This window comes from Myotis daubentonii, chromosome 20 (assembly GCF_963259705.1).
Source record: "Myotis daubentonii chromosome 20, mMyoDau2.1, whole genome shotgun sequence".
NCBI classification, from domain to species: Eukaryota; Metazoa; Chordata; class Mammalia; order Chiroptera; family Vespertilionidae; genus Myotis; species Myotis daubentonii.
In genome coordinates, this window is record NC_081859.1 from 4,325,839 (window position 1) to 4,353,502 (window position 27,664).

Sequence of the window (27,664 nt, forward strand, 5' to 3'; positions counted from 1 at the left end):
GGGCGGGTCCTGAGGGGCGGGCGCAGGCGGCGGCCAGGGCGAGGGAGCGGCAGGCCCGCCGCAGGCCCAGCGCCACCATGGAGCGACGGCGCCCGCGGGCGCGGGGACCGCTGCGGCAGCAGAGGCGGCCGACGAGGAGCGGTGGCTGAGGCCGGGGTCCCCGCGTGGGCCCGCGATCCCCTGCCGCCCCCGAGTCCCGATCCCTGCTCCCTGTCTTCCCGGGGCGCGGCGGCCACCCCGCCGGACGATGCGCGCCCGCGGCCGCCCCGGAGGCTGAGCCCGCCGCCCGCGCCCTCGCGGCCGCCCCCGATGGCCTTGCCGGGCGCCGAGGGCGTGGCCGACCGGCCGGGATCCCCGGACCGCGGCGCCCCGGCCGGCTCCGCGTCGTCGTCGTCCGCCTCCTCGGGCGGCTCGGCCCCGGCGGGCACGGGGCTGTGGGCCGCGCTGTACGACTACGAGGCGCGCGGCGAGGACGAGCTGAGCCTGCGGCGCGGGCAGCTGGTGGAGGTGCTGTCCCAGGACGCCGCCGTGTCGGGCGACGAGGGCTGGTGGGCCGGCCAGGTGCAGCGGCGCCTGGGCATCTTCCCCGCCAACTACGTGGCGCCGTGCGCCCCGGCCGCGCTGCCCGCGCCCCCGCCCGCCCTCCCGCCGCCGCCGCGGCCCGGCTCGCCCGTGCACGTCGACTTCGAGCGGCTGGAGCTGAAGGAGCTGATCGGCGCGGGCGGCTTCGGGCAGGTGTACCGGGCCACCTGGCAGGGCCAGGAGGTGGCGGTCAAGGCGGCGCGCCGCGACCCCGAGCAGGACGCGGCGGCGGCGGCCGAGAGCGTGCGGCGCGAGGCGCGGCTGTTCGCCCGGCTGCGGCACCCCAACATCATCGAGCTGCGCGGCGTGTGCCTGCGGCAGCCGCACCTCTGCCTGGTGCTCGAGTTCGCCCGCGGCGGGGCGCTCAACCGCGCGCTGGCCGCCGCCAACGCCGCCCCGGAGCCGCGCGCCCCCGGCCCGCGCCGCGCGCGCCGCATCCCCCCGCACGTGCTGGTCAACTGGGCGGTGCAGATCGCGCGCGGGATGCTCTACCTGCACGAGGAGGCCGTGGTGCCCATCCTGCACCGGGACCTCAAGTCCAGCAACAGTGAGTGACTGGGCGGTTTGGGGGTGGGGGGAGGACTGGGTACAGAGGCCATGCCCCGCGCGGCCCACCCCAGTGCCCGAGCTGGGCGGGCCTCCCCCGGCCCAGTGCCAGGTGGAGGGGGCGGGGGGAGCGAGGAGAGGCGAAGCGTGGCTGCCCGCAGTACCTCCTGGGCAGGGCTTCCAGGTAGACCTTAGGTGACCTGCTTTGGGTGCCTTTTTCAAAATGCGCACCAGCCCGGCCGGCGTGGCTCAGTGGTTGAGCATCCACCTATGAACCAGGAGGTCACAGTTCAATTCCCAGTCAGGGCACATGCCTGGGGTTGCAGGCTGGATCCCCAGTGTGGGGTGTGCAGGAGGCAGCCGATCCATGATTCTCTCTTATCATTGATGTTTCTATCTCTCTCTCCCTCTCCCTTCCTCTCTAAAATCAATAATAAAAATGCGGGTGAGACTTGCTTGCACACTTATCACGTGTACCATATCAGCATCTTCTAGAAACTTCATGGTGCTGTTTGGCCTTTAAGTACAAGGGTGGTTCGTTCATTTGGGCAGAACTTTGCAATCCGAGGCCTTCCTGGAATCATGCGGAACCTTGGCCCTCCGTCTGGCCCAGAGGCCTTCATGGAACTGCCTCTTCCCTCAGTTTCCCAACTGGGCATTGCGATGGCTCTTCTCCCATGTGAAATGCCTTCTGGCCTCTGAAGTTTCCAGGTTTGCCTCGGCCGCCTCTGCACGTGAAGTGTGGTTTTCTTACTGCTTGGGTCTCTGCGTGTCCGGGAATAGTCTTAGGACAAGAAACACCAGTTTGCCCCACGGTGCACGGTGCGTGTGTGGGTTGATGACGGGCGAGTTCGTTGTCCTTGCGCAGCGGCTCGACTTGCTGAAGACTTGGCCTGTATGATTTTCTTTCTAAATCTCGGTCCGGTTTCCCGATGTCCATGAAGAACTGGCAGTTGAACTGAACACAAATTCGATTCTATTTCACCATCTAGAAGAGCTAATAGCTCTCGCCGGTGGGTCTCAGTGGATAGAGCGTCGGCCTGCGGACTGAAGGGTCCCAGGTTCGATTCCGGTCAAGGGCACATGCCTTGGTTGCAAGCTTGATCCCTGGCCCTGGTTGGGGTGCATGCGGAAGGCAGCCAATCCGTGTGTCCATCTAACATCGATGCTTCTCTGTCTGTCCTTACCCTTCCCTTCCACTCTCTCTCAAATTCAGTGGAAAAATATCCTCAGGTGAGGATTACCAAAAAAAAAAAAAAAAAAAAAAAAAGCGAATAGAGTTGCTGTCTTCAGTTGGTTCTTCAAGATGGGAAATTACTCAATATTCTTAGGATGAGATGAAATCTTAGAACAGATTAGAAGATACAGTCAGAACTGGCATTGGCCGGCCACGGCTGCGTGCGTCCCAACCTCGTAAAACCTGCTAGGACAGGCGCTAACTCGACTGGAAACGCTGTCCTCCTCCAAGTTGCGGAAGGAAGAGGGGCAAGGAGAGACAACACACGTGTTGTATGTGTGTGTAGATATTTTCCCCACTCAAAATCCTTCAGCCCTGCAATTTCCTTGAAAAGGACTACTTGGCATTTGGGTGATGGGAGTTATACGTAATTCCAGGGTGGGTGGCTACATGTAAGCACCGAATAATTATTTCTCTTAGGTTTTATTTTATGACTCCCACTCACCCCCCATCTTGTAGTTTAGATGGCTTAAGTGACGAGAGCAAAGTCTAACAGAATAGGGCAGAGAAAAGTGGCCCTGGTGGTTGTCTGTATCAGAAAATGACAGAGGTCGCATGAAGGGCGCTAGAATTACTTTCCTTTGGCCCGTATATAGTAGACACCGTACATATTTTTGTTGTTGTTGTTTATTTTTAAAATATGTTTTTATTGATTTCAGAGAGGAAGGGAGAGGGAGAGAGAGAGAGAGAGAGAGAGAGAGAGAGAGAGAAACATCAGTGATGAGCGAGAATCATGGATCCGCTGCCTCCAGCACGCCCTGCACTGGGGATGGAGCCCGCAACCTGGGCATGTGCCCTGACCTCCTGGGTCATAAGCCGCTGCTCAACCACTGAGCCACACCGGCTGGGGCTAAATGAAAAACGTTTAAAGAACTAATACTATTAAATAGTAAAAAGAAATAACATGACCCCATGGAATAATAACTGCGGTGAAATAATTTTTATGGACCGTGGAACAACTTGAACAGGGGAGCCATCTCCTTCTGGGTCCGTGGTCGGTGTGATGTCATTTGAAGGTGATTATATGCTGCAGCTTCCTTTCTGAAAGTCTTTTTTTGCCGTCAAAATGAATCGCCAGACTTCCCGGAGCATTTTCATTTCTAGAATTGTCCGGCAGGGTTGCCTGTGTGTTAAATTTCTGCACTTTTAAGAAGGCCTGCGTGGCTCGGCCACTCGCCAGGCCAAACGTTTGGTACAATGTGGCCATTATTATAGCTCCTGAATGACTGCGACGCGGACATTTTGAATAGGGCCTCGGACGTGCAAATCACAGCGCCTGCGACCTGGCTTACGCTGTGGGGACACTGATGTTACTTGGTCGAGGAATCAGTACGGATACTTCGGTGCTTTCTTGTGTGCGGGGCGGCCGTCACTTCTTGTTCTATTACAGAATGTTTTGTTTGACTTTATTGGTTGTTTGCTCATGGTGGGAGGGAGTTCATGAGAGTGTCAACAAGGTTTTGAAAACCAATATTGAATTTTTTTTCTTTTTCACCCTGTAGTCCACTCGGGTAACGAAGAGTCAGTGTAAGACTCCTTGGAACCAAGTGAGTGGAAGCCGTTGCTTAAAACAAATGTTTAGATTTGTCGGAGGGAGATGCGGCTCTTGACAGATGTTCTCTTTCCTCTTTTCTCCTCGGTCCTTTTCGGTGGTCTCCTCTCGCTTGAGACCACATTTATGTTGAAACAATAGCCCAGATATTGTGACGGTACAAGCCCTTCTGTCCCTTTTCTAACAGAGAGAGAGAGATTGCACATTGAGCCCAATTAGCAAGTGTTAAGCATCATTTATGTCGTTAAAATATGCTGGGCCGTGCCGGGCCGGCGTGACTCAGTGGTTGAGCATCAACCTATGAACCTGGAGGTCAGGGTTCAATTCCAGGTCGGGGCACATACCCAGTTGCGGGCTCAGTCCCCAGTAGGGGGTGTGCAAGAGACAGCCAATCAATGATTCTCTCATCATTGATATTTCTCTCTCCCCCTCTCTCTCTTCCTCTCTGAAATCAATAAAAATAAAAAAAATTTGGAAAAAAAATAGAGAATAGAGGGTGGTGAGGGGCAGAGTGATGGGTGCAGGATGGAACTCAAGGGAAACGACTCTGAAAATGTCACACAAATGGAGACACGGACCCGTGGTCGGCAAACTGCGGCCCCTTGAGTGTGGCTCTTCCACAAAATACCACGTGCGGGCGTGCACGTACAGTGTGATTGAAACTTTGTGGCCACACTCAAGGGGCCAAAGAGCCGCATGTGGCTCGCGAGCCGCAGTTTGCCGACCACTGGACCAGGAGGAGGCATGCGTCAAGCTGAGATCCAGGCAGAGGGGGCTGAGCCTGGGAGAGGGTGGAGTCGAGGTGGGAGTGGAGAGCGTGGGCCAGGTCAGCATGGTGGGCTGTCCACCTGAGAGCTGGTCCAGGGCGGGAGCCTGTGTACAGAGGAGGAGGGGGAGGAGGAGGAGGAGGAGGAGGAGGAGGAGCGGGAGCCTGGGATCTGATTTCTGTGTTGACGTGATTACTCTGGCTGCTCTGGAGGACAGACTGGGAAGTGGCCTGAGTGGAGGCCGTCGAGGTTGCCCAGACCAGAGCAGACATCGAAGGCCGCCGAGGTGGTCCCGGCCGGAGCAGGCGTTGGCGTGGCCGAGCCAGGCAGCCGTGGCAGTGGTTTCCAGAAAGCTCCCCGGGAAGAGGAAGGTGAAATCGCACACTATGGCATCCGCTGATGGTTGGAGTGATTAGGATGCCGCCGATGTGTTGTATTTATGTTGGCACAATTCAGGGTGGAGAGGAGACGGCATGGCCTGGCTGTGGTTCCTTATGGTTATTCTTTTTACATATTGCCGCATGGGTTCCGTCTTCTCTCCAAAAAGCAGAAAGTAGACATTCCATGAGGCGCGGAGCCACACGTTTCGGTAGCCGCTTGCTTGTATCATTTCTCTTTCCGTGATTAAGCAGTTTTTATCCTGCGTATGTTCGCGTTCTGGGAATCACTAGTATCTATATCAGCGGTTCTCAACCTGTGGGTCGCGACCCCTCTGGCGGCCGAACGACCCTTTCGCAGGGGTCGCCTAAGACCATCCTGCAGATCAGATATTTACATGACGATTCATAACAGTAGCAACATGACAGTGATGAAGTAGCAACGAAAATAATGTTATGGTTGGGTCACAGCATGAGGAACGGTATTTAAAGGGCCAGAAGGTTGAGAACCACTGGTCTATATTATTCTCTACCAGAGCGTCGACCGTCTCTAAATAGATATGTATTATGGAATGCAATTTAGAGCTCTCACTAAAAAAAGAAAATTACAGCCCTAGCCGGTTTGGCTCAGTGGATAGAGCGTCAGTCTGCGGACACAGGGTCCCAGGTTCGATTCCGGTCAAGGGCATGTATCTTGGCTGCGGGCACATCCCCAGTGGGGGGTGTGCAGGAGGCAGCTGATCGATGTTTCTCTCTCATCGATGTTTCTAACTCTCTATCCCTCTCCCTTCCTCTCTGTGAAAAATCAATGAAATATATTTAAAAAATAAATAAAAATTAAAAAAGAAAACTACAAAGAGAATCTAATTTTTTTGGCTTTTCTCAATACAATGTAAATAAAGGAAGTATTTGAGAAAATTATAGCAAATGTTTCTGAAGCTTTTAAGAGCCACTTGGAGGAGCTATTAATTAAGCTCCGATCAGTTAGCAGACTGCATCGTCTCCCTTCTCCCTCTGCCCCTTTCCCTCCGACGTGTAGCTCCATGTCCCCCCCGCTCCCCCCCCTCCCCGTGCCCACTTCCTGTTCCAGGGCCAGGGGCAGAGCAGCCCAGGTACCTCAAGGGTCCCAGAGAGCAAATCTGCTTCTGAAACAGAATCAGCTCAAGGGCTTTTTAAAAAATATATATTTTATTGATTTTTTACAGAGAGGAAGGGAGAGGGATAGAGAGTTAGAAACATCCATCAGCTGCCTCCTGCACACCCCCTATTGGGGATGTGCCCGCAACCAAGGTACATGCCCTTGACCGGAATCGAACCTGGGACCCTTGAGTCCGCAGGCCGACGCTCTATCCACTGAGCCAAACCGGTCAGGGCTGTATTGATTTTTTAGACAGGAAGGGAGAGGGAGCAATAGAAACATCTGATGTGTCATCGATCGTCTGCCTCCCGCACGCCCCCTACTGGAGATCAAGCTCACAACCCAGGCATGTGCCCTGACCGGGAATCAAACTCCTGACCTCCTGGTTCCTAGGTCGGCGCTCAACCACTGAGCCAGGCCAGGCGGGCCAAACTTACTCTCTAGTGGACATTTCCGCCGTCACCGGCAAAGCTTTCGGCTCAGTAAGGCAAGAGGAGAGGGGGGCCTCCCTTAGTCCGGAAGGCTGTCCGTGGGCCCTGTCCTCACGCGGCGGGCACACGGTGAGCTTTTCCAGAAGGCTCCGTTCCTGGAAGGACCGTCGGTTTTCCCGAAGAGAACAGCTACTGGAAGTCACTCAGCCCCGTGTTTGAATATTGGCGGCGTCACTTCCGAGCCGTGTGACCTTGAGAGGTTATATAACCTCCTTGGACCGGAATTTCTTGATTTCTGATCCGTCTGCTGAGTCCCTCTCTTGGAGATCGACAGAGTCCTGTAGAAAAGAAATCTGTGTCTTGTTTCCTTAACCTTTTGAAGTCAGTTGGGTAAATACTGGCATGGTTTTTTTTTTAATCTATACTTTTTTTTTTATTGATTTTTTTTTATTGATTTTTTTTACAGAGAGGGAGAGAGATAGAGAGTTAGAAACATCGATGAGAGAGAAACATTGACAGCCGCCTCCTGCACATCTCCTACTGGGGATGTGCCCGCAACCCAGGTACATGCCCTTGACCGGAATGGAACCTGGGTCCTTTCAGTCCGAAGGCCGATGCTCTATCCACTGAGCCAAACCGGTTTCGGCTAAATCTATACATTTTTATAGATTTAAGAGAGGAAGGCAGATAGAAACATCAGTGATGAGAGAGAGTCATGGATGGGCTGCCTCCTGCACGCCCCACACCGGGGATCGAACCCTGACCTCCTGGTTCCTAGGTCAACGCTCAACCTCTGAGCCACAGCAGTCGCTTTTTTAGGGAACAGAGAGTAGCCGAGTGTGGCTGGGATGAGAGGTAGACAAGGGGATTTGTGGGCAGGAAATAGGCATTGATCCTGTGCCGGACAATGAGGGCCTTGATTCGTGCAAAGATGTGTCCACTCTCTGAGGGCAAGAGTGAGCCAGGGAGGGTTTAAGGGGAAACGCAGTCAGATCTGCGAAAGATAAACATCAACAAAGAAGAGAGACCAGAGCATGGGGTCATTGGCTGTATGACTGGACCAGCCTAGATCAGCAGTGGGGCGGAACACAGTATAAAATCCTTACGCGTTGGTTTGACGTAAGCTGTTTATCATTTATGACCGGGCCCGGTTTTCACAGTAGCTGTTTATTTAGTGATTTCACTTCAGGGCACTTTCTCCCTCTGGCTCACCAGAGTTAGAAAATAATGACCAGCCCAGCCACGGTGGCTCCGTGGCTGAGCGTCGATCTGTGAACCAGGAGGTCAGGGTTCGATGCCTGGTCAGGGCACATGCCCTGGTTGCGGGCTCCATCCCCAGTCGGGAGCGTGCGGGAGGCAGCCGATCCATGATTCTCTCTCATCATGGATGTTTCTATCTCCCTCTCCCTTCCTCTCTGAAATAAATTTTTAAAAAATACCTATTTTTTTTTTTAAAAAGATGGTATGTAAACAAATGAGTGTGTCTGTGTTCCAATAAAACTTTATTTACAAAACAGGCATTGGACTGGATTTGGCCCAGGAGACACAGTTTGCTGACTCCCAGCATATGTCAGGACATTTAATGAACTGTAAGACAATCTAAATGTAAGCTGGTGACAATATACTCATTTTTATATATTGCTTAGAAACACTTTGAGTTCTTTATTCTTTTTTTTTTTAATTTAAATACTTTATTGTTTTTTTTGTTTTTTTTATTTTATTGCTTACAGTCTTACAAAGGGTATTACATATGTGTCCCTTTTTTCTTTATTCTATATATATATATATATATATATATATATATATATGTATTTTATTATTGACTTCAGAGACGAAAGGAGAGGGAGAGAGAGAGAAACATCAATGATGAGAGAGAATCAGGGATCGGCTGCCGCCTGCACACCCCACACTGGGGATCCAGCCCGCAACCCGGGCCTGTGTCCTGACCGGGAATCGAACCGTGACCTCCTGGTTCCTAGATCGACGCTCAACCACTGAGCCTCGCCGGCCGGGCTCACTTTGAGGGCTTTAAATATTTCCTGATTTTTCGAGTGTGGACTCACTGATACCTGAACGTTGTCTAGGATGCTTTATAACCTAGGAGCAGGATCATTAGTCCTTCTGCAGAAGACTGTGCCGTGCGATCACCTATGTATTCAGCGGCGGGGGAGGGGGCAGGGTCCTGGCAGTTTGGCTGACTTGCTGGATCGGGCCAGGCAGCAGGACCAGGAAACAGTCCTGGGCTTTGTTCTCTGTAGGAATGCGGCCACCTGCGTGTTTGGCAGGTCTGCTGGTACCTGGGGGGGGGGGGGGGGGGGGAGGTTTGATAAGTGGAGGGTCAAGGAGGAGGCACCAAGCACCGAATTGCTACTGTAACTGTTTCATTCCCAGATCACCTGCCAGTTGGGGAAATAGCTTCATTGCACATAATCCAGTAGTTGGTGATTATTATCCATAGTTAATAATAAACTATGAATGAACATGCTTTCAAATTTAAATTTTACGAGGTTTAATTTTATGTCAAGGGGCCAGATACACACACACACACACACACAGATAGATAGATAGATAGATAGATAGATAGATAGATAGATAGAGATAGATATTTATGTATATATGGTAATGGGATTACCTCTGAAAAAAATTCTAGACAACAATTCATTTTAGTAACATGTTATCAAGAAATAACATTCATCGTAGAGACTTATTGGGGTGATCACTTTGTAAGTTATATAAATGTCTGATCGCTATGTTGTACATCTGAAACTAATATAATATTATGTGTTGCCCGGCTGGCGTGGTTCGGTGGTTGAGCGTCGACCTATGAACCAGGAGGTCACGGTTCAATTCCCCGGTCAGAGCACAGGCCAGGGTTGCGGGCTCCATCCCCAGTAGGGGGCGTGCAGGAGGCAGCCGATCCATGATTCTCTCTCATCGTGAATGTTTCTCCCTCTCCCTTCCTCTCTAAAGTCAATAAAAATATATTTTTAAGAAGAAATGTAAGAAAATTTGGTGCCATTTGATAAACTTAGGAAGTTAGCATTTATTCCCTGTACGTGGTTGTTCCGAGTTGAAATCCACGGAGTCACCTTACACCTCAGACTGGGGCGTTTGTTAAATATGTCGCGCTCCCTCCCTTGTCGCTTTTCTCAACCTGTTTTTTTTTTTTCCTTATGACTTTTTCTTGGTGATAATATATTCGTGGTTAAAGATTAATCGACAGGATCCCATTAGAGTCCAGTGGAATTTGGACACAGCAATCCCATAAATGTCGAGAAAATAGAATGGAGACATTGTAATTGCCTTTTGTTAAAAAAAAAAAACACAAAATAATAAATACACCTTAGAGGCCCTCATTCTGGAAATACCCAACCGAAACTTCAAAGGCGGCGGTAAAATCAAGTGGCTCACGGTTGAGTGGGTAGGCCGGGTGCAAGGGTGTGAAGGCCGATTGCGGAGAGCAGGGGCTCGAACCCTGCTCGCCGGCTCACTCCCAGGAACCTCCCGTCTCTGGGGCCGACAAGGTTGGATTTCCTGGCCCGCACGGTACACCTCCTGGTGGGCAGCCCTCCCTGCCAGTGGCAGGAAGCGGAAGTTGGCACCCACCCTCGTGTCCTGAGGCTGAAACCTGGCCAGCTGCCCCATTCTGCTACCTGTCGGGAGACCTGGCTATTTTTTTTTTTGGTTTCGGTCACTTTGCCCAAAAGATAAGGAATGTCAGGAATTTTGCTGGACTCCTCGGAAATGGGCTCCGAGACACAATGGGCCTTTCACGGGGCTCGATGCTTGGCATCCAGAGTGTGACTCGAACGTGTTTCCTGTTCGTGCCAAGGGTGGCAGCGCTCGGCTCCTATGGAAACTTCGGACCTGGGAGGGCCAGGCGTCCCGAGTCATCGGCACAAGGGCTGCTCCTGGGACGTCGTACCATGACCTTTACTTAGAAATGCAATGAGTTTTATGTGTTTAGGTTTCACTTATTTTAGAGCTGCCTGTCTTTGGCCTTGGCTTCCCCCGGGCTTCCCTCTGTTAAGCAACACGCTCACGCCTTCCTGCGTAGGAGAACATCAAACACAATAGCACTTCCTCAGTATTGGCGACGTGTGATAAATCCTCACCCAAACATCTCTCTGGCTTAAAGAGAGAACCGTAGCCCGGCTGGGGTGGCTCAGTGTTTGAGCGTCGACCTATGAACCAGGGGAGGTCATGGTTTGATTCCCGATCAGGGCACAGGCCCGGGTTGCGGTCTCGATCCCCAGTGTGGGGTGGGCAGGAGGCAGCCGACCCATGATTCTCTCTCATCGTTGATGTTTCTCTCTCTCTCTCTCCCTCTCCCTTCCTCTCTGAAATCAATAAAAATATATGTAAAAAACAAAGAGAGAACCATACAAAATAAATGAGAACCTGAGACCACTTCCAGACCTGTTGGTAAAAGTGTGTGTGTGTGCGCGTGTGTGTGTGCGTGTGCGTGTGTGCGTGCGTGTGTGTGTGTGTGTGTGTAATCCTTACGAAATGCTAACTGCCGTTTCACTGTTCTAAGCACTTACATGAACTCACAAGATACTGTGTTGGGTGATATTGGGGGAGACCTGGGGGGGCTATAATATGCATTCCCTCCTCCCTCCCTTCTGATGTACATACGATCAGGGTTCCCACACGTCGAGGAGACAGCAGTACAGACCCCACCCCACCCCCAAGCCCGGGAGCCTGCCCTTTGTCATGCTGCCTCTGTGTGGACCAGGGGATACTGGTCCAACGACAGGAAGTCAGAAAGGAGGACATGGGCCCCGGGCTAGAGAGAGCTCTCCGAGGATGGAGGATGCTCTTGTGAAAACTGATGCACCCCGTTGGCTGAGCGACGTAAACTATTAGGACCGTGAGCCCTGGGGTCAGACTGCCTGAGCGTCCCTGCTTCTCAGCTGCGGGACCTTGGACAGATGACCACGTGGCTGGCTTCAGTTTCCTTATCTCTCGAGCCCAGATCATTAACAGTGCATACCGATAGCATCAGAGCGGGGTTCCCTGATTCAAATACCTGTGAGCGCCCGGCCGGCGTGGCTCAGTGGTTAGCATTGACCTGTGAACCAGGAGGTCACGGTTCGATTCCTGGTCAGGGCATGTGCCTGTGTTTCAGGCTTCATCCTCAGTGTGGGATGTGCAGGAGGCAGCGATCCATGATTCTCTCTCATCATTGATGTTGCTCTCTCTCTCTTTCTCTCTCTCTCTCCCTCTCTGAAATAAAGGGGGATGGGGAAAGAGTACTAAGCTGAACTATGTCTGTGGATTTTTTTCCCAAAAACTTGTAACTTCAGGCACCAAGGCCCCCCTAGCGCAGTGATGGCGAACTTTTTGAGCTCGGCGTGCCAGCATTTTGAAAAACCCTAACTTAACTCTGGTGCCGTGTCACATATAGAAACTTTTTTATATTTGCAACCATAGCAAAACAAAGGCTTATATTTTTGATATTTATTTTATATATTTAAATGCCATTTAACAAAGAAAAATCAACCAAAAAAATGAGTTTGGGTGTCACCTCTGACACGCGTGTCCTAGGTTCGCCATCACTGCCCTAGCGGTTATGATATCAGTGATGTCAGGAAGCTAAAACGCAAGTTCATTCTTGTGTGTCCTCCCCACCGCAGGGAAGATTGTGTTGAACATGCCCCCGGGGGAACATTGCGACGGGAGAAGACGATAAAAATCACGAAAATATCTGACCTTTGTGTTTTTTGTTGTGGCTGTTTCTGTTTGTTTTCAGTTCTGCTCCTGGAGAAGATCGAGCATGATGACATGTGCAATAAGACGCTGAAGATCACGGACTTCGGGCTGGCGCGGGAATGGCACCGCACCACGAAGATGAGCGCGGCGGGCACCTACGCCTGGATGGCCCCGGAAGTCATTAAGTCGTCCCTGTTCTCCAAGGGAAGTGACATCTGGAGGTGAGCACCAGGCCCTTCGCTTTTGCAGATGTTTTCAGACAGGGTCGCCGTCTGTCCTTTCCATGAGCCCCAAAGTCCTCAGCGATTCTGAGCATGACTCAGTGATTCTGAGCATGACTCAGCGATTCCAAGCATGACTCAGTGATTCAGAGCATGACTCAGTGATTCTGAGCGTGACTCAGCGATTCTGAGCATGACTTAGCAATTCTGAGCATGACTCAGCAATTCTGAGCATGAAGGGTAGTGGAGGCCTTTTGGGATGGGGTTTTATAGTTTTGATCGTATCATCACAGGGGAGCAGGTACCTTAAGGTTTTTAATGGTCTTGGCTTCCATTTGATAGGAGAACCTTCTATGGGAGGTTTGATTAAAACTGGTTATAATTGGCAGCCGGCGTGGCTCAGTGGTTGAGCGTCGAACCAGGAGGTCACGGTTCGATTCCCGGTCAGGGCACATGCCCGGGTGGCGGGCTCGATGCCCAGGGTGGGGCGTGCAGGAGGCAGCCGATCCATGGTTCTCTCTCATCATGGATGTGTCTATCTCTCTCTCCCTCGCCCTTCCTCTCTGAAATCAGTAAAAATATATTAAAAGAGCAAAACAAAAAAGAAAGAGAACAGCCACATTAGTCCCCGTGGGGTGTGGGGCTGGCCCCGCCCGGTTCAGTCATCGCTGCCCCTGAGCCCTCCTGCTCAGTAAGCAGCTGAATGCCTGTGCTGGAGGCGCCGCTGATTTCTGGGGTGCACCGCTGCTTTCTGGGGACGCCTGTGTTTGGGACGTTAGCCTCTCACCTGGGATGAGGGCCGTGGCTTTCTAGGAAGAGCCGGTCCCTGGGACCGCTGGAGGCGGGTGCGGATACCTCTGTCCCCCAGCTGTGTCCCAGTGACCTTGGTGGTAACCTTGCTTTCCAGCTACGGAGTGCTGCTGTGGGAGCTGCTCACGGGGGAGGTCCCCTACCGCGGCATCGACGGTCTCGCCGTGGCCTACGGGGTGGCGGTCAACAAGCTCACCCTGCCCATTCCGTCCACCTGCCCCGAGCCTTTCGCCAAGCTCATGAAAGGTACGTGGGCACCGCTGTCTCTGGGGGTCTGTGGGGGCAAGGGGAGTCCTTCGTTACAGCATATATATATTTTTTTATTTTTTTAAAATTTATCTGTATATATACGTATGTTTGTTTTTTAATCCTCACCTGTGGATATTTTCCCATTGATTTTTAGGGAGAGTGGAAGGGAGAGGAAAAGACAGAGAGAAATATTGATGTAAGAGAGACACATCGATGGGTTGCCTCCTGCACATGCCCTGACCAGGGCCCAGGCTGGGGAGGAGCCTACAAGCGAGGTGTGTGCCCTTGACCGGAATCGAACCCGGGACCTTTTGATCGATAGGCCAATGCTCTATCCATTGATCCAAACCGGCGAGGGCAAGCATTCTGTATTTTTTTCCCACCAAGAAATGTCTGTGGTTCTAATTTTCAAGGGCTTTTAAGTACTTACACTATCTTAGAGTTAGAAACCTTGTCTTTGATCTAAGATGTCAGGTCACCTTTTGATGAAGTAAGTGGTGTAAGAACAGTCCCGTTTTTATCGGTGACTCACTGAGGTACAGAATTCAACTGAACGGTGATAAAGTTTTCATCAAGAGCACTCGTGGAATTCACAGACAGTGTGGAGTTGTCCCCGAACCTGCTATTTTAAATCTAACCTAACGGTCAAAAGCGTTTCACAGTCTTAGCTGGTGTGGTTTTCCATGACCTGATATCTTCGGGGCTTCTCTCTTAAAAATTCACTGACTCTTTTTGTAAGCGGCAAGTTCTTTTGCTTAATTATTAGGATATCTCTTAGAACCTTTCTTGCGATTATAATGTTTTAGAGCAGTGGTTCTTTCTCAACCTTCCTCATGCCGCGACCCTTTCATACAGTTCCTCATGTTGTGGGGACTCCCAATGTCATGGTTACAAATTGAACATCATGAAAGCACAGTGATGAGTCACAAAAACAATATGTAATTATAGATGTGTTTTCCGATGGTCTTAGGCGACCCCTGTGAAAGGGTCGTTTGACCCCCAAACGGGTCTCGACCCACAGGTTGAGAACCGCTGTGTTAGAGGCTTTGGTTTTCTTGAGCTGAGTTATAGAACTCTCTGTCAGTAAGCCATCTGGCCAGGGCAGCTTCATGGCTGGGCATCAGTACACATGTCCACATCGTAATGTTATATAAGATAGACAACACGAGCCTTATCTGGTAGTCATTATTATGCATGCCACTGGCATGGACACTAAAATAAAATGTTCAACATCATGAATAGGCTTGCCCTAGCTGGTGTCACTCAATGGATAGAGCTTCGGACTGTGGACTGAAGGGTCCCGGGTTCGATTCCTGTCAAGGGTACATGCCCGGATTGCGGGCTCGATTCCCAGTAGGGGGCGTGCCGGAGGCGGCTGATCCATGATTCTCTCTCATCATTGATGTTTCTATCCCTCTCTCCCTCTCCCTTCGCCTCCGAAATCAATACAAATATATATTCTTTTAAAAAAGAACGACCTTTAAAAAAAAAATCATGAACGGACTTAAAAAAAACCTCCAACAAATACTGTCCGCGGGGGCTGACCATCTGAACTATGCGGAGGGACGGTTTTGATGAGATCCTTGTTTGTTGTAGAATGCTGGCAACAAGACCCTCACATCCGCCCGTCCTTCGCCTTAATTCTCGAGCAGCTGACCGCCATCGAAGGGGCGGTCATGACGGAGATGCCCCAGGAGTCCTTTCATTCCATGCAGGACGACTGGAAGCTGGAGATCCAGCATATGTTCGATGAGCTGCGAACAAAGGAGAAGGTGAGAACATGCACTGAGCCGCCTGACACACGCACACGTATGAAGCTGATGGGAGGACAGGAGTCACGAGCCGTCGCGGGCATTCTTCTAAAATGTTCCCAGACATTAGTATTTATTGATTCCTGCTTTCTAGTTCAAACAAAACAGAGCTGTATTAGAAATGTGTGATCGGCAAAGAAAAAAGTAGGCCCGGCCGGTGTAGCTCAGTGGATAGAGCGCCGGCCTGCGGACCGAAGGGTCCCAGGTTCAATTCCGGTCACGGGCTCCTACCTTGCTTGCGGGCTCCTCCCCAGCTCGGGCTGTGGTTGGGCACATGCAGGAGGCAGCTGATCAATATTTCTCTCTGTCTTTCCCTCTCTCTTTCACACTCTCTAAAAAAATCCATTGAAAATACTAGTCTCCTCAGATGAAGTTAAAAAATAAAATTAAAAATTTAATCATTCCGATGGCATCCAAAAACTCAACTCCACAGTAGCCGGAATAATGAGAAGAATGGTTGCTGGTCTCTCCCACCTGTTAAAAAACACATCAGGCCCTAACCGGTGTGGCTCAGTGGCTAGAGCGTCGACCTGCAGACTGAAAGGTCCCAGGTTCGATTCAGGCCAAGGGTATGTACCTTGGTTGCGGGCACATCCCCAGTAGCGGGTGTGCAGGAGGCAGCTGGTCGATGTTTCTCTCTCATCGATGTTTCCAACTCTTTATCCCTCTCCCTTCCTCTCTGTAAAAAAAAAAATCAATAAAATATATTTTAAAAAATAAGAATAGAAAACCCATCGGGAGCCCAGGAAGAAACTTGGCTCAGGCTTCGTCCGTGTCTTTATCGGATACCTCCCAGGTCCTGGACCTTGCACTTCGGTCAGTGCTGCGGGCGAAAATGACCGAGCGTGAACCAGTGTAGCGCGCGGACGTGTTATCTAGCAGGAAAGGCAGACGGGGGACCATTAAACCAGCAAGTAATCATACTAATAATAATGACTCAGGCCAGCCCGGATAAGGGAGGCGCAGGCTCCTAGGACACGAGTTTATCTGGTGCCGCAGGCCAGGGGCCTGAAGGACTGAGAGTGAGGGAGCCGGCGACTGGGGGCCGGGAGGGGGCAGTGATGTCCACCGAGGACACACTGTGCCCCAAGGACAAGGGTCAAGGGCGCTGGGAGGAACTCAGAATGGCCGGGGACACTGCTCGCAGGACCTCCTCTGTTCTCCGGCCGCTGCACCCCGAAAGGTCCCGGGACAAACACTGTCTCAGGCAAAGGTGCCTGTTTCTTAGTAAAATGCTGAGTAAGAGTTAAGCGTTCGCCTTAGAACCAGGAAAGTGGTGGCTCTTGGTGGCCTGGGGCCGGCTCCAGCCGCCAACCCCACCCCCAGCCCCAGCCCGGGCCTCAGGAATCAAGCGATCCTGGGAAGTAACCTTCCATCCCAAGTTCTCGGAAGGATTATTATCAGCGATATGATTCCCGTGTTTCTTGGAAACTTGAATATAGTTGGTTGACTTAAAGTGAAACAGAAAAGACTGATGTTTTGGGGTCTTTTTTTGGTTTGTTTATTTTGTACTTCTAAATTGTTTACAGGAATTCTAAAATTAGACGTTTCATTGCGAAAATTTTTTAAAAAAGAGAGAGAAATGTGGGGGAATGGGAGAGGACTTGGAGGATAAAATGAAAGTTGAAATCACAGAATTTAAAATTTGGGAAGTCATGTTAATAAATCATGGTTACTTTAAGCTACGTTGTTGAATTACTTTTAATGAATGATCATTGTATCCGTGGAGGTGTATCTGGTGAGTTGATTCTCCTTCCATGTGGCGTAAACATCAGGAAGCATGCTTATAGGGGATGCCCCCTTGCTCCCTTCTGAGGTTTTGTAGTAGTTCCTTTGTTACCCTTCGCGCCCACTTTTTAAAAAAATTTTTTTTATTGATTTCAGAGAGGAAGGGAGAGGGAGAGAGAGAGAGAAACATCAGCGGTGAGAGAGAATCATGGACCGGCCGCCTCCTGCAGGCCCCACACTGGGGATGGAGCCCGCAACCCGGGCCTGTGCCCTGACCGGGAATCGAACAGGGAATTGCTGGTTCCCAGGTTGACGCTCACCCCTGAGCCACACCGGCCGGGCTGAGCTCACTTTTTAGCTGTGCCAATCCTGTGCCTTTGCTTGTTCTCATGAGACGAGCGCAGTGCCGCCTGAAATACGGCCTTGATGGCGTCCCGCGAGTCTTCGGTTCACGGTGAAAGCCTGTGCCATCTTCTTTTTGCTTTTCTTTCTCTCTTGCTCGGAGCTCTCCAGCGGCGTCCTCTGGCTGGAGGGCGGCCCGGGTGCGTGCGCTATCTCCCTCTCTCCTTCGCTGATTGCTCAGGGTGGGAGGCGTCCGACTTGGGATTAATGGCCGGTCCCTTGGCCGGGCCCGTGTTACTCAGTAAACGGCAGCCTCCGCAGATACCGGCTCCTCCCTGCATTCCTGGCGGCTGATCTCTGTGCGTCTGCCTCTGTGTGCCGGGCGCACACGGTGTCTTTGAAGGCCTGGCACCGTTAATGATTAACGTCTGCCCCTGAGTCGGGGTTTGCCATTCGAAGGGCCTGTGCCAACCAGGCAACTCGGCCAACATGGCTACTGAGTCACCTCAGCCACCAGGAGACGCTGATGGTGCTTCTCAAGTTCAAAGCACCGCAAGGGGTTCGAATACCCCCGATTTTTTTTTTAATTCTTTCTCTTCTGAATGTTTAAAATTCATTCAAAGGAAGAATGTTCTGGCTGCTTTCCCTCTGACCTTATTTTTTTGCTCTTATGAAGTCTTAGCCCAGTGATTTTTTAAAAAAAATACATTTTTATTGATTTCAGAGAGAAAGGGAGAGAGAGAAACATCGATGATGAGAGAGGATCATGGATCGGCTGCCTCTCGCACGCCCCACACTGGGGATCGAGCCGGCAACCCGGACATGTGCCCTTGACTGGGAATCGAACCGTGACCTCCTGGTTCACAGGTCGACGCTCAACCACTGAGCCACACCGGCTGGGCTCTTTGGATTTCATTTAGAATGGATCATACGCATCTGTGCTACGTGTTCGTGGACATTTGGTGTGTTAGGTGGTTAGAAGGGTAAGAGGTAAGGAGAGAGCAGTGTGGAAATCGAGTTTAAAATATCTGTGGCCCTGGCCAGTGTGGCTCGGTGGATAGAGCGTCGGCCTGCGGACTGAAGTGTCCCAGGTTCGATTCCGGTCAAGGGCATGTACCTGGGTGCGGGCACATCCCCAGTAGGGGGTGCGCAGGAGGCAGCTGATCGATGCTTCTCTCTCATGGATGTTTCTAACTCTCTATCCCTCTCCCTTCCTCTCTGTAAAAAAATCAATAAAATATATATTTTTTAAAATATCTGTGATGCCTCTCTCAGTTGGTGATGGGCCGTACAGGCTGCCGGCCGCCGATGGCGCCTTCCCGTGCGCCCGCGGTGACCGGGTGTCTGGGCTGCAGAGGCGGCCTCTGCCGGGCCGTGACGTGACGCGGTGTCGCGGTGTCGCCCTGTCCCAGGAGCTGCGGTCCCGCGAGGAGGAGCTGAGCCGCGCGGCCCTGCAGCAGAAGTCGCAGGAGGAGCTGCTGAAGCGGCGGGAGCAGCAGCTGGCTGAGCGCGAGATCGACGTGCTGGAGCGCGAGCTCAACATCCTCATCTTCCAGCTCAACCAGGAGAAGCCCCGGGTCAAGCGGAGGAAGGGCAAGTTCAGGAGGAGCCGCCTGAAGCTCAAGGACGGGCACCGCATCAGCCTGCCCTCAGGTGGGCCCGTCCGCAGGCCGCCCCGGGCCAGCCGCTGGCTCGGTGGTGCGGCCGGGGCCCCCGGAAGCCATGGGGAGGGAAGGAGGTCCCCAGACATGGCACATCTTCCGTTGCTTCCGCAGTGCGTGGTCCTCGTGCTGTCAGCCACGAGCTGCCGCGTGAACCAGAGCGTGGCACACGAGTATATATTTTATTATATTTTTAAAAATATATTTTATTGAGTTTTTACAGAGAGGAAGGGAGAGGGATAGAGAGTTAGAAACATCGATCAGCTGCCTCCTGCACACCCCTCACTGGGGATGTGCCTGCAACCAAGGTACCTGCCCTTGACTGGAATCGAACCTGGGACCCTTCAGTCCGCAGGCGGACGCTCCATCCACTGAGCCAAACCGGCCAGGGCTGTTATTTTATTATTTTCTAAAATATGTTTGTATTGATTTCAGAGAGGAAGGAAGAGAGAGAGAGAGAGATAGAAACATCCATGATGAGAGAGAATCATGGATCGGCTGCCTCCTGCACGCCCCCACACTGGGGAGGAGCCTGCAACCCAGGCCTGTGCCCTGACCGGGAATCGAACCTGGGACCCTTCAGTCTGCAGGCTGACGCTCTATCCACTGAACCAAACCGGCCAGGGCGGCATGCGAGTATTTAACTCTCCGGTAATCTTGCTTGTAGGGATTAGTGGATTTTCTCCTTGTGAAACCAAAGGAGAATTCCCGTGCAGCTGATCGCACGGACCCCGCATGGCGTGGCGAAAGTCCGGGACAGCTGTCACTATTTCATCGTTAGGGTTATTGCTTCCTGGGGATCATTAGTGTCACATGGTCATTTGGGACAGGGAAGATGCTGCCAGCACCTTCGACAAGATATATCAAATAGTTTAATTACTTCCATCTGAGGGTTTAAAGTGCATTAGGTATAAAAAAAGAACCAGGAAATCCAGGGAAGCTTTTAAAAATGTTCTTAAATCATTGTGATGGGAACATGAAGGGATTACATGTGTCAGGAGATGCCAAGCAGAATAGAAAATAGCACACAGCCCGACCAGCGTGGCTCAGGGGTTGAGCTCTGATCTATGAACCAGGAGGTCACGGTTCGATTCCCGGTCAGGGCACATGCCTGGGTTGTGGTCTCCATCCTCAGTGTGAGGCGTGCAGGAGGCAGCTGATCCATGATTCTCTCATCATGGATGTTTCCCTCTCTCCCTCTCCCTTCTTCTCTGAAATCAAAATATATTTTTTAAAAAACCCACAAATACTAGGTGATTCTTTAAGGTAATAAAGTAAACTATGGTTCTGCAAATATGAAACGGACATGTGTCCGAGATTTTTCTCAACTCACTGGCGAATGAGGGGACCCGTTCCAATTGGTTCGATAGAGTTAGCGGGACCAGGTCTTCTTTATGGGCCATTAGTAAAGGAATGCGAGGGTTCGATCGCTGGGTTAAATACCAACCTGGTTAATGCCCGGAATGGCAATAAACCGTAACCTTTGGGATTGTCTTTCTGGCCAGACAGAAACTATTTGCATCATCCCCAGACGAACTCTCCACGTTAACCTCTGCCCCTCCTGAGCTGTAACAATACCCCAGTCACTCGCAAATCAATCAGAGACCAAGGCACTGCCAGAACACCCAGGATGTCCCTTACTTGTGTCTGAGTTTTAAATATATATATATATTTTTTTTACACTTTACTAAGACAGTCTCCCCTTCCATCTGCTACTATTGCTCTTTCTTTCATATATTCCCATAGTTCTTTGCACAGCTCTGTCGGGACTCGTACCCTCCCTTACAGGTAGGTAATGGTACCTACCATTTGTCAAGTGCTGTGACCACAAAGTACTTTTATTTTCTTTTTTGTTAATGATTCTTTTTTAAAAAAATATACTTTTATTGATTTCAGAGAGGAAGGGAGAGAGAGAGAAACATCAATGATGAGAGAGAACCATTGATCGGCTGTCTCCTGCACGCCCCACACTGAGGATAGAGCCCGCAACCCGGGAATCGAACCGTGACCTCCTGGTTCATCGGTGGACGCTCAACCCCTGAGCCCGCCGGCCGGGCTCTCTGGCAGTTTTTGCTCGGATTTCTATGTGCCGGAAATAACTTCAAACCAGGAAATCTCAGTTCTTTCTCTCCCGTCTGACAGATTTCCAGCACAAAATCACCGTGCAGGCCTCTCCCAACCTGGACAAACGGAGGAGTCTGAACAGCAGCGGGTCCAGCCCGCCCAGCAGCCCCACGGTGATCCCGCGGCTCCGGGCCATACAGCGTGAGCGCCGCCCCGCCCCTGGGCCCTGTGTCTGTTTCTGTCATTGGTTCAACTGGTTGTAACTGAGCATTTGACATGGACGAGGTGTCCCAACTATTGGGAAAACAAAATTTAGACTCACATTCCTAAATCTAGTTTTCTTCCATTGATAACATTTTTTTAAAGTATACTTTTATTGATTTCAGAGAGGGACAGAGAGAGAGAGAGAAACATCCATGATGAGAGAGAATCATGGATCGGCTGCCTCCTACACGCCCCCTACTGGGGATGGAGCCCACAACCCCGGCATGTGCCCTGACTGGGAATCGAACCGTGACCTCCTGGTTCCTAGGTTGATGCTCGACCATTGAGCCACACCGGCCGGGCTTGGCTCTTATTTTCCCCCCCAAATACAGTGAAATTCTAACTGTCACAGAATGTTAAATAGGTAAATAAATAATCCAATCTTTGCTACTACTTTGCCTAGATTTTGTACCTTTTCTTCTTATTTCAACTTTTGTGCGAATTTTCTCATTAGAGAAAGCTCACCAGTGAAAGGAATCATTTGTTATTTTTATGTTTCTTCATTGTTTATGTGTTTTGAGCAAGGTAGTTTTTTGGGTTTTTTTTTTTTTTTTTACAAATGATTTGATTCTTTTGACTTTAAAGTTTCTTACTTGATGAATGAGTGATGCTCCCTATTCAGTGACTTCGGATGAAAGCAACAGGACGTGGGGAAGGAGCACAGTCTGCCGACAGGAAGAGTTTGAGGATGTGAGAAGGAATTTCAAGAGGAGAGGTTGTACCTGGGGACCCAGTTCTATCCAAATGAAAGAACGAACTGATTGCAAAGAAAGGTGCGTGTGCGCCACCTGGTGGCTTCGGAGGGTACTGCGACAAGTGGCAGCACCCTCTAGAGTAAAAAAACACAAAATTAGACTTATTTGTGGAATCGAATGAACAAAATAAACTGATGAACAAAATAGATCCAGAAACATCGAAGCATAGAACAGACGGACAAATCTCAGAGGGAAAGGGGCGAGGGGGAAGGGAAGAGATGAACCATAGAGCTTACAGGTGTGGATGCATAACCTAACCCCGTGGTCGGCAAACCGCGGCTCGCGAGCCACATGCGGCTCTTTGGCCCCTTGAGTGTGGCTCTTCCACAAAATACCACGTGCGGGCGCGCACGTACGGTGCGATTGAAACTTCGTGGCCCACGCGCAGAAGTTGGTATTTTGTGGAAGAGCCACACTCAAGGGGCCAAAGAGCCGCATGTGGCTCGCGAGCCGCGGTTTGCCGGCCACTGACCTAACCCATGGACACAGACAGCAGTGTGGTGAAGGCCTGGGGAGGAGGTGGGAGTGGGATGGAGGCAGTCAGTAGGGGGGGGGAAAAGGAGGACCTATGTAATACTTTCAACAATAAAGATAAATTTTAAAAGTAAATTAAGATAAAAAGTTTAAAAATTAGGGTACTGTAGAGCTATCTGGATATGATTTCCATTTCTAGGATGAGTGTATCACACTCATTCATTAGTATTTAAAGTTACGTCGCTAAATCTCCGACTTATTATCTGCCTGATTTTTAAGGTTTTATTTGTGCTTCGTTAGCTCCTCAACACCTAATTGGCTATGTGTTTCTGTTACATCAAAATAATAAACATCTTGCCCTTGCTGGTTTGGCTCAGTGGTCGAGCATCAGCCTGTGGACTGAAGGGTCCTGGGTTCGATTCCTGGTCAAGGGCACGTACCTCGGTTGCAGGCTCCTGGCCCAGCTCTGGTTGGTGGCATGCAGGAGGCAACCGATCGATGTGTCTCTCTCTCACACATCGGTGTTTCTCTCTGTCTCTCCCTCTTCCTTCCACTCCCTCTAAAAATCAATGGAAAAAAATATCTTCATGTGAGGATTAAAAAGGAAGGAAGGAAGGAAGGAAATAAAATAAGTGTCTTTCTCTCGTAGGATAAGACCTCTCTCGGATGGCAACAGTCCTTGGTCAACCCTCTTCCTAAAACATCACAAAACCATGCCGTTGGCATCGTTGTTTGTGGAACAACCAGGTACGTGCAGCAGAAACAGAATTTGCTTCACACCCTGCTTCTGGGTGTCCTAGAAGCGGTTGAGCAGCCTTAGCATATCATTAGCATATTACGCTTTGATTGGTCGGACAGCCGACCGGTCGGCCGGACACTTAGCATATTAGGCTTTTATTACGTGGGGTTCTCTGTGCCTGTCCAGACAGAGGGAGTCCTCCGAGAAGCCACCCTACTTCTTTCTTAGAATCTTTTGATCCCCGTAACTCCGCCTCCTAGAGCAGCGGTTCTCAACCTTCCTCATGCCGCGACCCTTTAATACAGTTCCTCATGTTGTGGGGACCCCCGATTTCGTGGTTACAGATTGAACATAACTAAAGCATAGTGATGAATCACAAAAACAATATGTAATTATAGATGTGTTTTCCGATGGTCTTAGGCGACCCCTGTGAAAGGGTCGTTCAACACCCAAAGGGGTCGCGACCCACAGGTTGAGAACCGCTGTCCTAGAGGCATCCCAGGACATATTGGGCTCACCATTAATCTATGGATTTCCTTTGACAACAGCCTCTCCCCTCTTTCGTGTAGATGCTGGGTAGATACTTTGGGGTTTGGTTACCTATACTAGGTGCTCAGTGCACCCGAGGGCATATATTTTTCCATTGATCTTTTAGAGAGAGAGTGGGAGGGAGGGGGGAAAAAAACAGAGAAACATGGGTGTGAGAGAAACACATCGATTGGTTGCCTCCTGCACGTGCCCTGACCAGGGTCCTACAACCGAGGTACGTGCCCTTGACCGGAATGGAACCCGGACCTTCTGGTCCACAGGCTGACGCTCTGTCCACTGAGCCAAACGGGCTAGAGCTATTGTGCGTGTAGTTTAAAGGACTTTCCCTGGAAGACGCTCCTCCTTGGTGCATCTCTGCCTTTCTCAGGTGCTTGCGAAGATCCCAGACCCTCTGCGGACGGATCAGAGCCCAGAAAACCACAGCAGATCAAACCCTCCGCGCCAGCCCCGGCGGACCCGCCTCTGGGGAAAGACGGGCAGCGAGAGAGCCCGCTGGAGACTGAGAACTTGGAGGAGGCTGCCTCAGCCGCGGGCACCCCTCAGGGGACCCCGACCCACACTCTGAGCAGGCCGCCCCCCAGGAGAAGGACGGAGGGCGCCCTGTACAGCTGCACCGCGCTGTTGGCGGCCGTGGCCCTGGGCCTGGACATCCGAGAGCTGCCCCGGGCGCCGGCCGCGGAGGAGCCGGGGCCCAGGGAAGAAAGGAAGAAACGCGAGGGCATCCTGCAGCGGGCACCCTGGCCCCGCGGGGCCGCCGATCGCCCCCGGGCATCGGCCACGCTGCCCCCGCCTGGCACCCTGGGTCTTCTCTCCAGGCCTTCCCTCTCCACCAAGTGCCTGCTGCAGGCGGAGGGCGGGGATTCCCTCGAGGGCGGTGCGCACAGCATGCGCGCCCCCGACGTGCCCACTCCGGGTGTCTGTCCTGCCGCAGGAGGGTGCCAGCCCGCCTCCCCACCCAGACGCGAGGCCGAGAGCGGGGTGTGGAGGCACCTGGGCCCCCCCTCCTCGGAGCCGCCTCGTGGGAACGCGCCTCCCTGTGCTTCGTCGAAGAGAAGGGCAGCGAGTCACAGGCGGACGGTGTCCGATGGCAACGCCTCTCTGGCCCCAGGTAGGCGCTCGGAGGGAAGGTACGGACACCACTGTAGGCGGCAGAGTGTCGCCCCGCATCTGGGCGCCGGACAAGCGATGGCATTTCCCAGCGTCTCCATTCACAGATGTGTTTCCTCCAGGCACACAGGCCTTCGAATTCTACCCTACGCCTTCCTTTCACATCATCTGGATTCTGGGAAAAGGATAATTAAACGTCAGTCACTTAAACATGTAATCATTAATAGCACCTTAAATCAGAAAGCCCACGCGAGCCCGGCTGGTGGTCAGGTTTCTGTTTTTTAAAAATATATTCTTATGGATTTCGGAGAGGAAGGGAGAGGGAGAGAGAAAGAGAAACATCCATGAGGAGCGAGAATCATGGATCGGCTGCCTCCCGCATGCCCCACACTGGGGATCGAGCCCGCAACCCGGGCCTGTGCCCTGACCGGGAATCGAACCGTGACCTCCTGGTTCCTGGGTCGACACTCAACCGCTGAGCCACACGGGCCGGGCTGGTTAGCTGTCTGATATGCTTGTGTCGGACGTCCCGGTCCCTGATGGCACTGTCTTTGCTTTCTCAGCAGCTGCTGCCACGGGAGCTCCAGGACTGCCCCCCGAGCGGGTGTGGGGGCCCCCCCACCCCTCCTGGCCTCACAGGAACCTGCCCCTCCAGGCCCTGCCACTGGAGGCCCCGCCAGGAAAACACAAGGCCTTCACCCCTGTGCCTCCCCCCTCCGCCCTCCCAGCCCCCGCGGACGCCCCCCAGGCCTTCCCGGGGAGGACTGAGCCCGCGCAGACCGACCCTGGCCTGGGCGGCGGGGCACCGACCCCTGGCTGTCCCCTCGCAGCCCGGGACAGAACTAGGTCGCTCGGGCCCTCCTTGCTGGACGCCGACGTGCAGGGCCAGAGCCAGGACTGCACGCCGCCCCTGTGCCGGGTGAAGAGCGGGAGCGGCCGGCCGTCCGTCTATCAGCTGGAGAAGGAGTTCCTGTCTTAGTGCCTTATGTGATGCAAGCATTTCTCTCTCTTGGGAGGTGAACAATTAAAACACTGCGTCTGTCTTTGAGTTGTTTCGTGATGCTGGGTCTCGCAGAGCGGCGGCCCCGCGCCTGCAGCGGTCATGGGTCCGAGAGGGACATGGACGTGAGCCCTGCAGGCCGACCGGCTAAGGAGACGGTGTTGCCGCTGGATTCCTGCCCAGTGACGTGAAACACGCTCCAATGTGAGAGTGTGTGGCCACGCCAAACGCACAGCTCTGCCGGGGAGAGTTAGGGAAGCACAGCGTTTAATCCTGCTGCTCTCCTGTCTGCTGTCTGTGAGCTGACAGCGCAGGAAGTGGTGGGTCACCTTGTCCCCTCCCTCCCTCCTTCCCTTTCTCCCTCTCCTTTGGTTTTTTTTCCCCTTTCCTTTCCTTTCTTCTCACCTTTCTTTCTCTCTCTAACTCTCTTTTGTGCAACAAAAAGCCAAGAAGAGGAATGTGCTATTAGTAAGTAAAGGTGCCTATTTTTTAAGAAATATATTTTTATTGATTTCAGAGAGGGAGAGAGAGAGAGATAGAAACATCAATGATGAGAGAGCATCATGGATCGGCTGCCTCCTGCACGCCCCACACTGGGGATGGAGCCTGCAACCCGGGCATGTGCCCTGACCGGGAATCGAACCGTGACCTCCTGGTTCCTAGGTGGATGCTCAACCACTGAGCCACGCCGGCCGGGCAAAGGTGTCTATTTTTTTAAAAAAATGGTAACCAGAATAGATACAAAATCCTATGTAAGGGCCCTAGACCCAACAGTAGGGTTATAATGGGTAAATACATCCAATTCTCACCTGAACTTTGCACTATTTCTCTCTTGGAGGAGAATCTACTGAATGTAACTTACACATTTTACCCATTCGACGGCCAAAGCAGATGTGCACACGATCAGACCTTGGCGTTGGGGCTCCGTGCGATGTGTGAGCCTGAGACCTCCCTCCCCGGTCCTCCCCGTAGAGAGCGGGGCTTCCGGCTCCAGTAGCCAGGGGTTCCACCCCCAGAACAGAAAGCCTTCTCCTTTTGTGGCAGAATCTTTAAAAACGGACACGCGTATCGTTGCGTTGTACGCATTCAGGTCACGTCATGTCACTTTTCTCTGTTTCAGTGCGTCGTTATTTGAATAACCCCAAATACAGTTGGAGAGAAACACTGCCAAGTGCGGAAACAGCAGCACTGTTAGGATTCAAGTGCCGTGTAGCTCTTTCACAGCTCATTTCATTCTGGATTTTTCCCTGAAGAAAACAACCTTGTGTTGTAAGATTTCTCGCAGCAGAATCTCAGGTGCTTCTTGCGCTGTGCCGTGTTACCTACTGTCCCCTCTACGATGCGGCTTTACTCTAGGGTGGGTGTGGAATTAATACCTGGAAGAGGCATAGAGACCATGCACTCAATTGTGTTTCTACCAAAGTACTGAGGGAGGGGGTTGTGATGGGTGTCCATCCGTCTTGTCCCTGACTTCCGGTCCTGTTTTCTTTTTCTAATATGTATTTTTAGTGACTTCAGAGAGGAAGGGAGAGAGAGAAACATCCG

At 51.9% G+C, this 27,664-nt stretch overlaps 1 protein-coding gene and 1 long non-coding RNA gene across 3 annotated transcripts in view; one reads left to right on the plus strand and one right to left on the minus strand.

The window, feature by feature from the left end:
• Window positions 1-26,162, plus strand: MAP3K21 (mitogen-activated protein kinase kinase kinase 21). Of its 2 annotated transcripts, none has more exons than XM_059677459.1 (10): window positions 1-1,129; window positions 12,386-12,566; window positions 13,474-13,622; window positions 15,222-15,397; window positions 18,919-19,159; window positions 21,310-21,432; window positions 22,118-22,268; window positions 23,374-23,471; window positions 24,380-25,120; window positions 25,683-26,162. In XM_059677459.1, exons 1-10 carry the CDS (start codon window positions 310-312, stop codon window positions 26,096-26,098), a joined length of 3,096 nt encoding a protein of 1,031 aa, XP_059533442.1. In that variant the 5' UTR covers window positions 1-309; the 3' UTR covers window positions 26,099-26,162. The 2 variants fall into 2 exon arrangements, with proteins under 2 accessions (XP_059533442.1, XP_059533443.1); XM_059677460.1 differs by having other exon boundaries at window positions 25,686-26,162.
• Window positions 1-27,664, minus strand: part of LOC132222560 (uncharacterized) — a 177,927-nt gene that overhangs the window by 97,634 nt on the left and 52,629 nt on the right. The gene's annotated exons all lie outside the window — the stretch shown is intronic.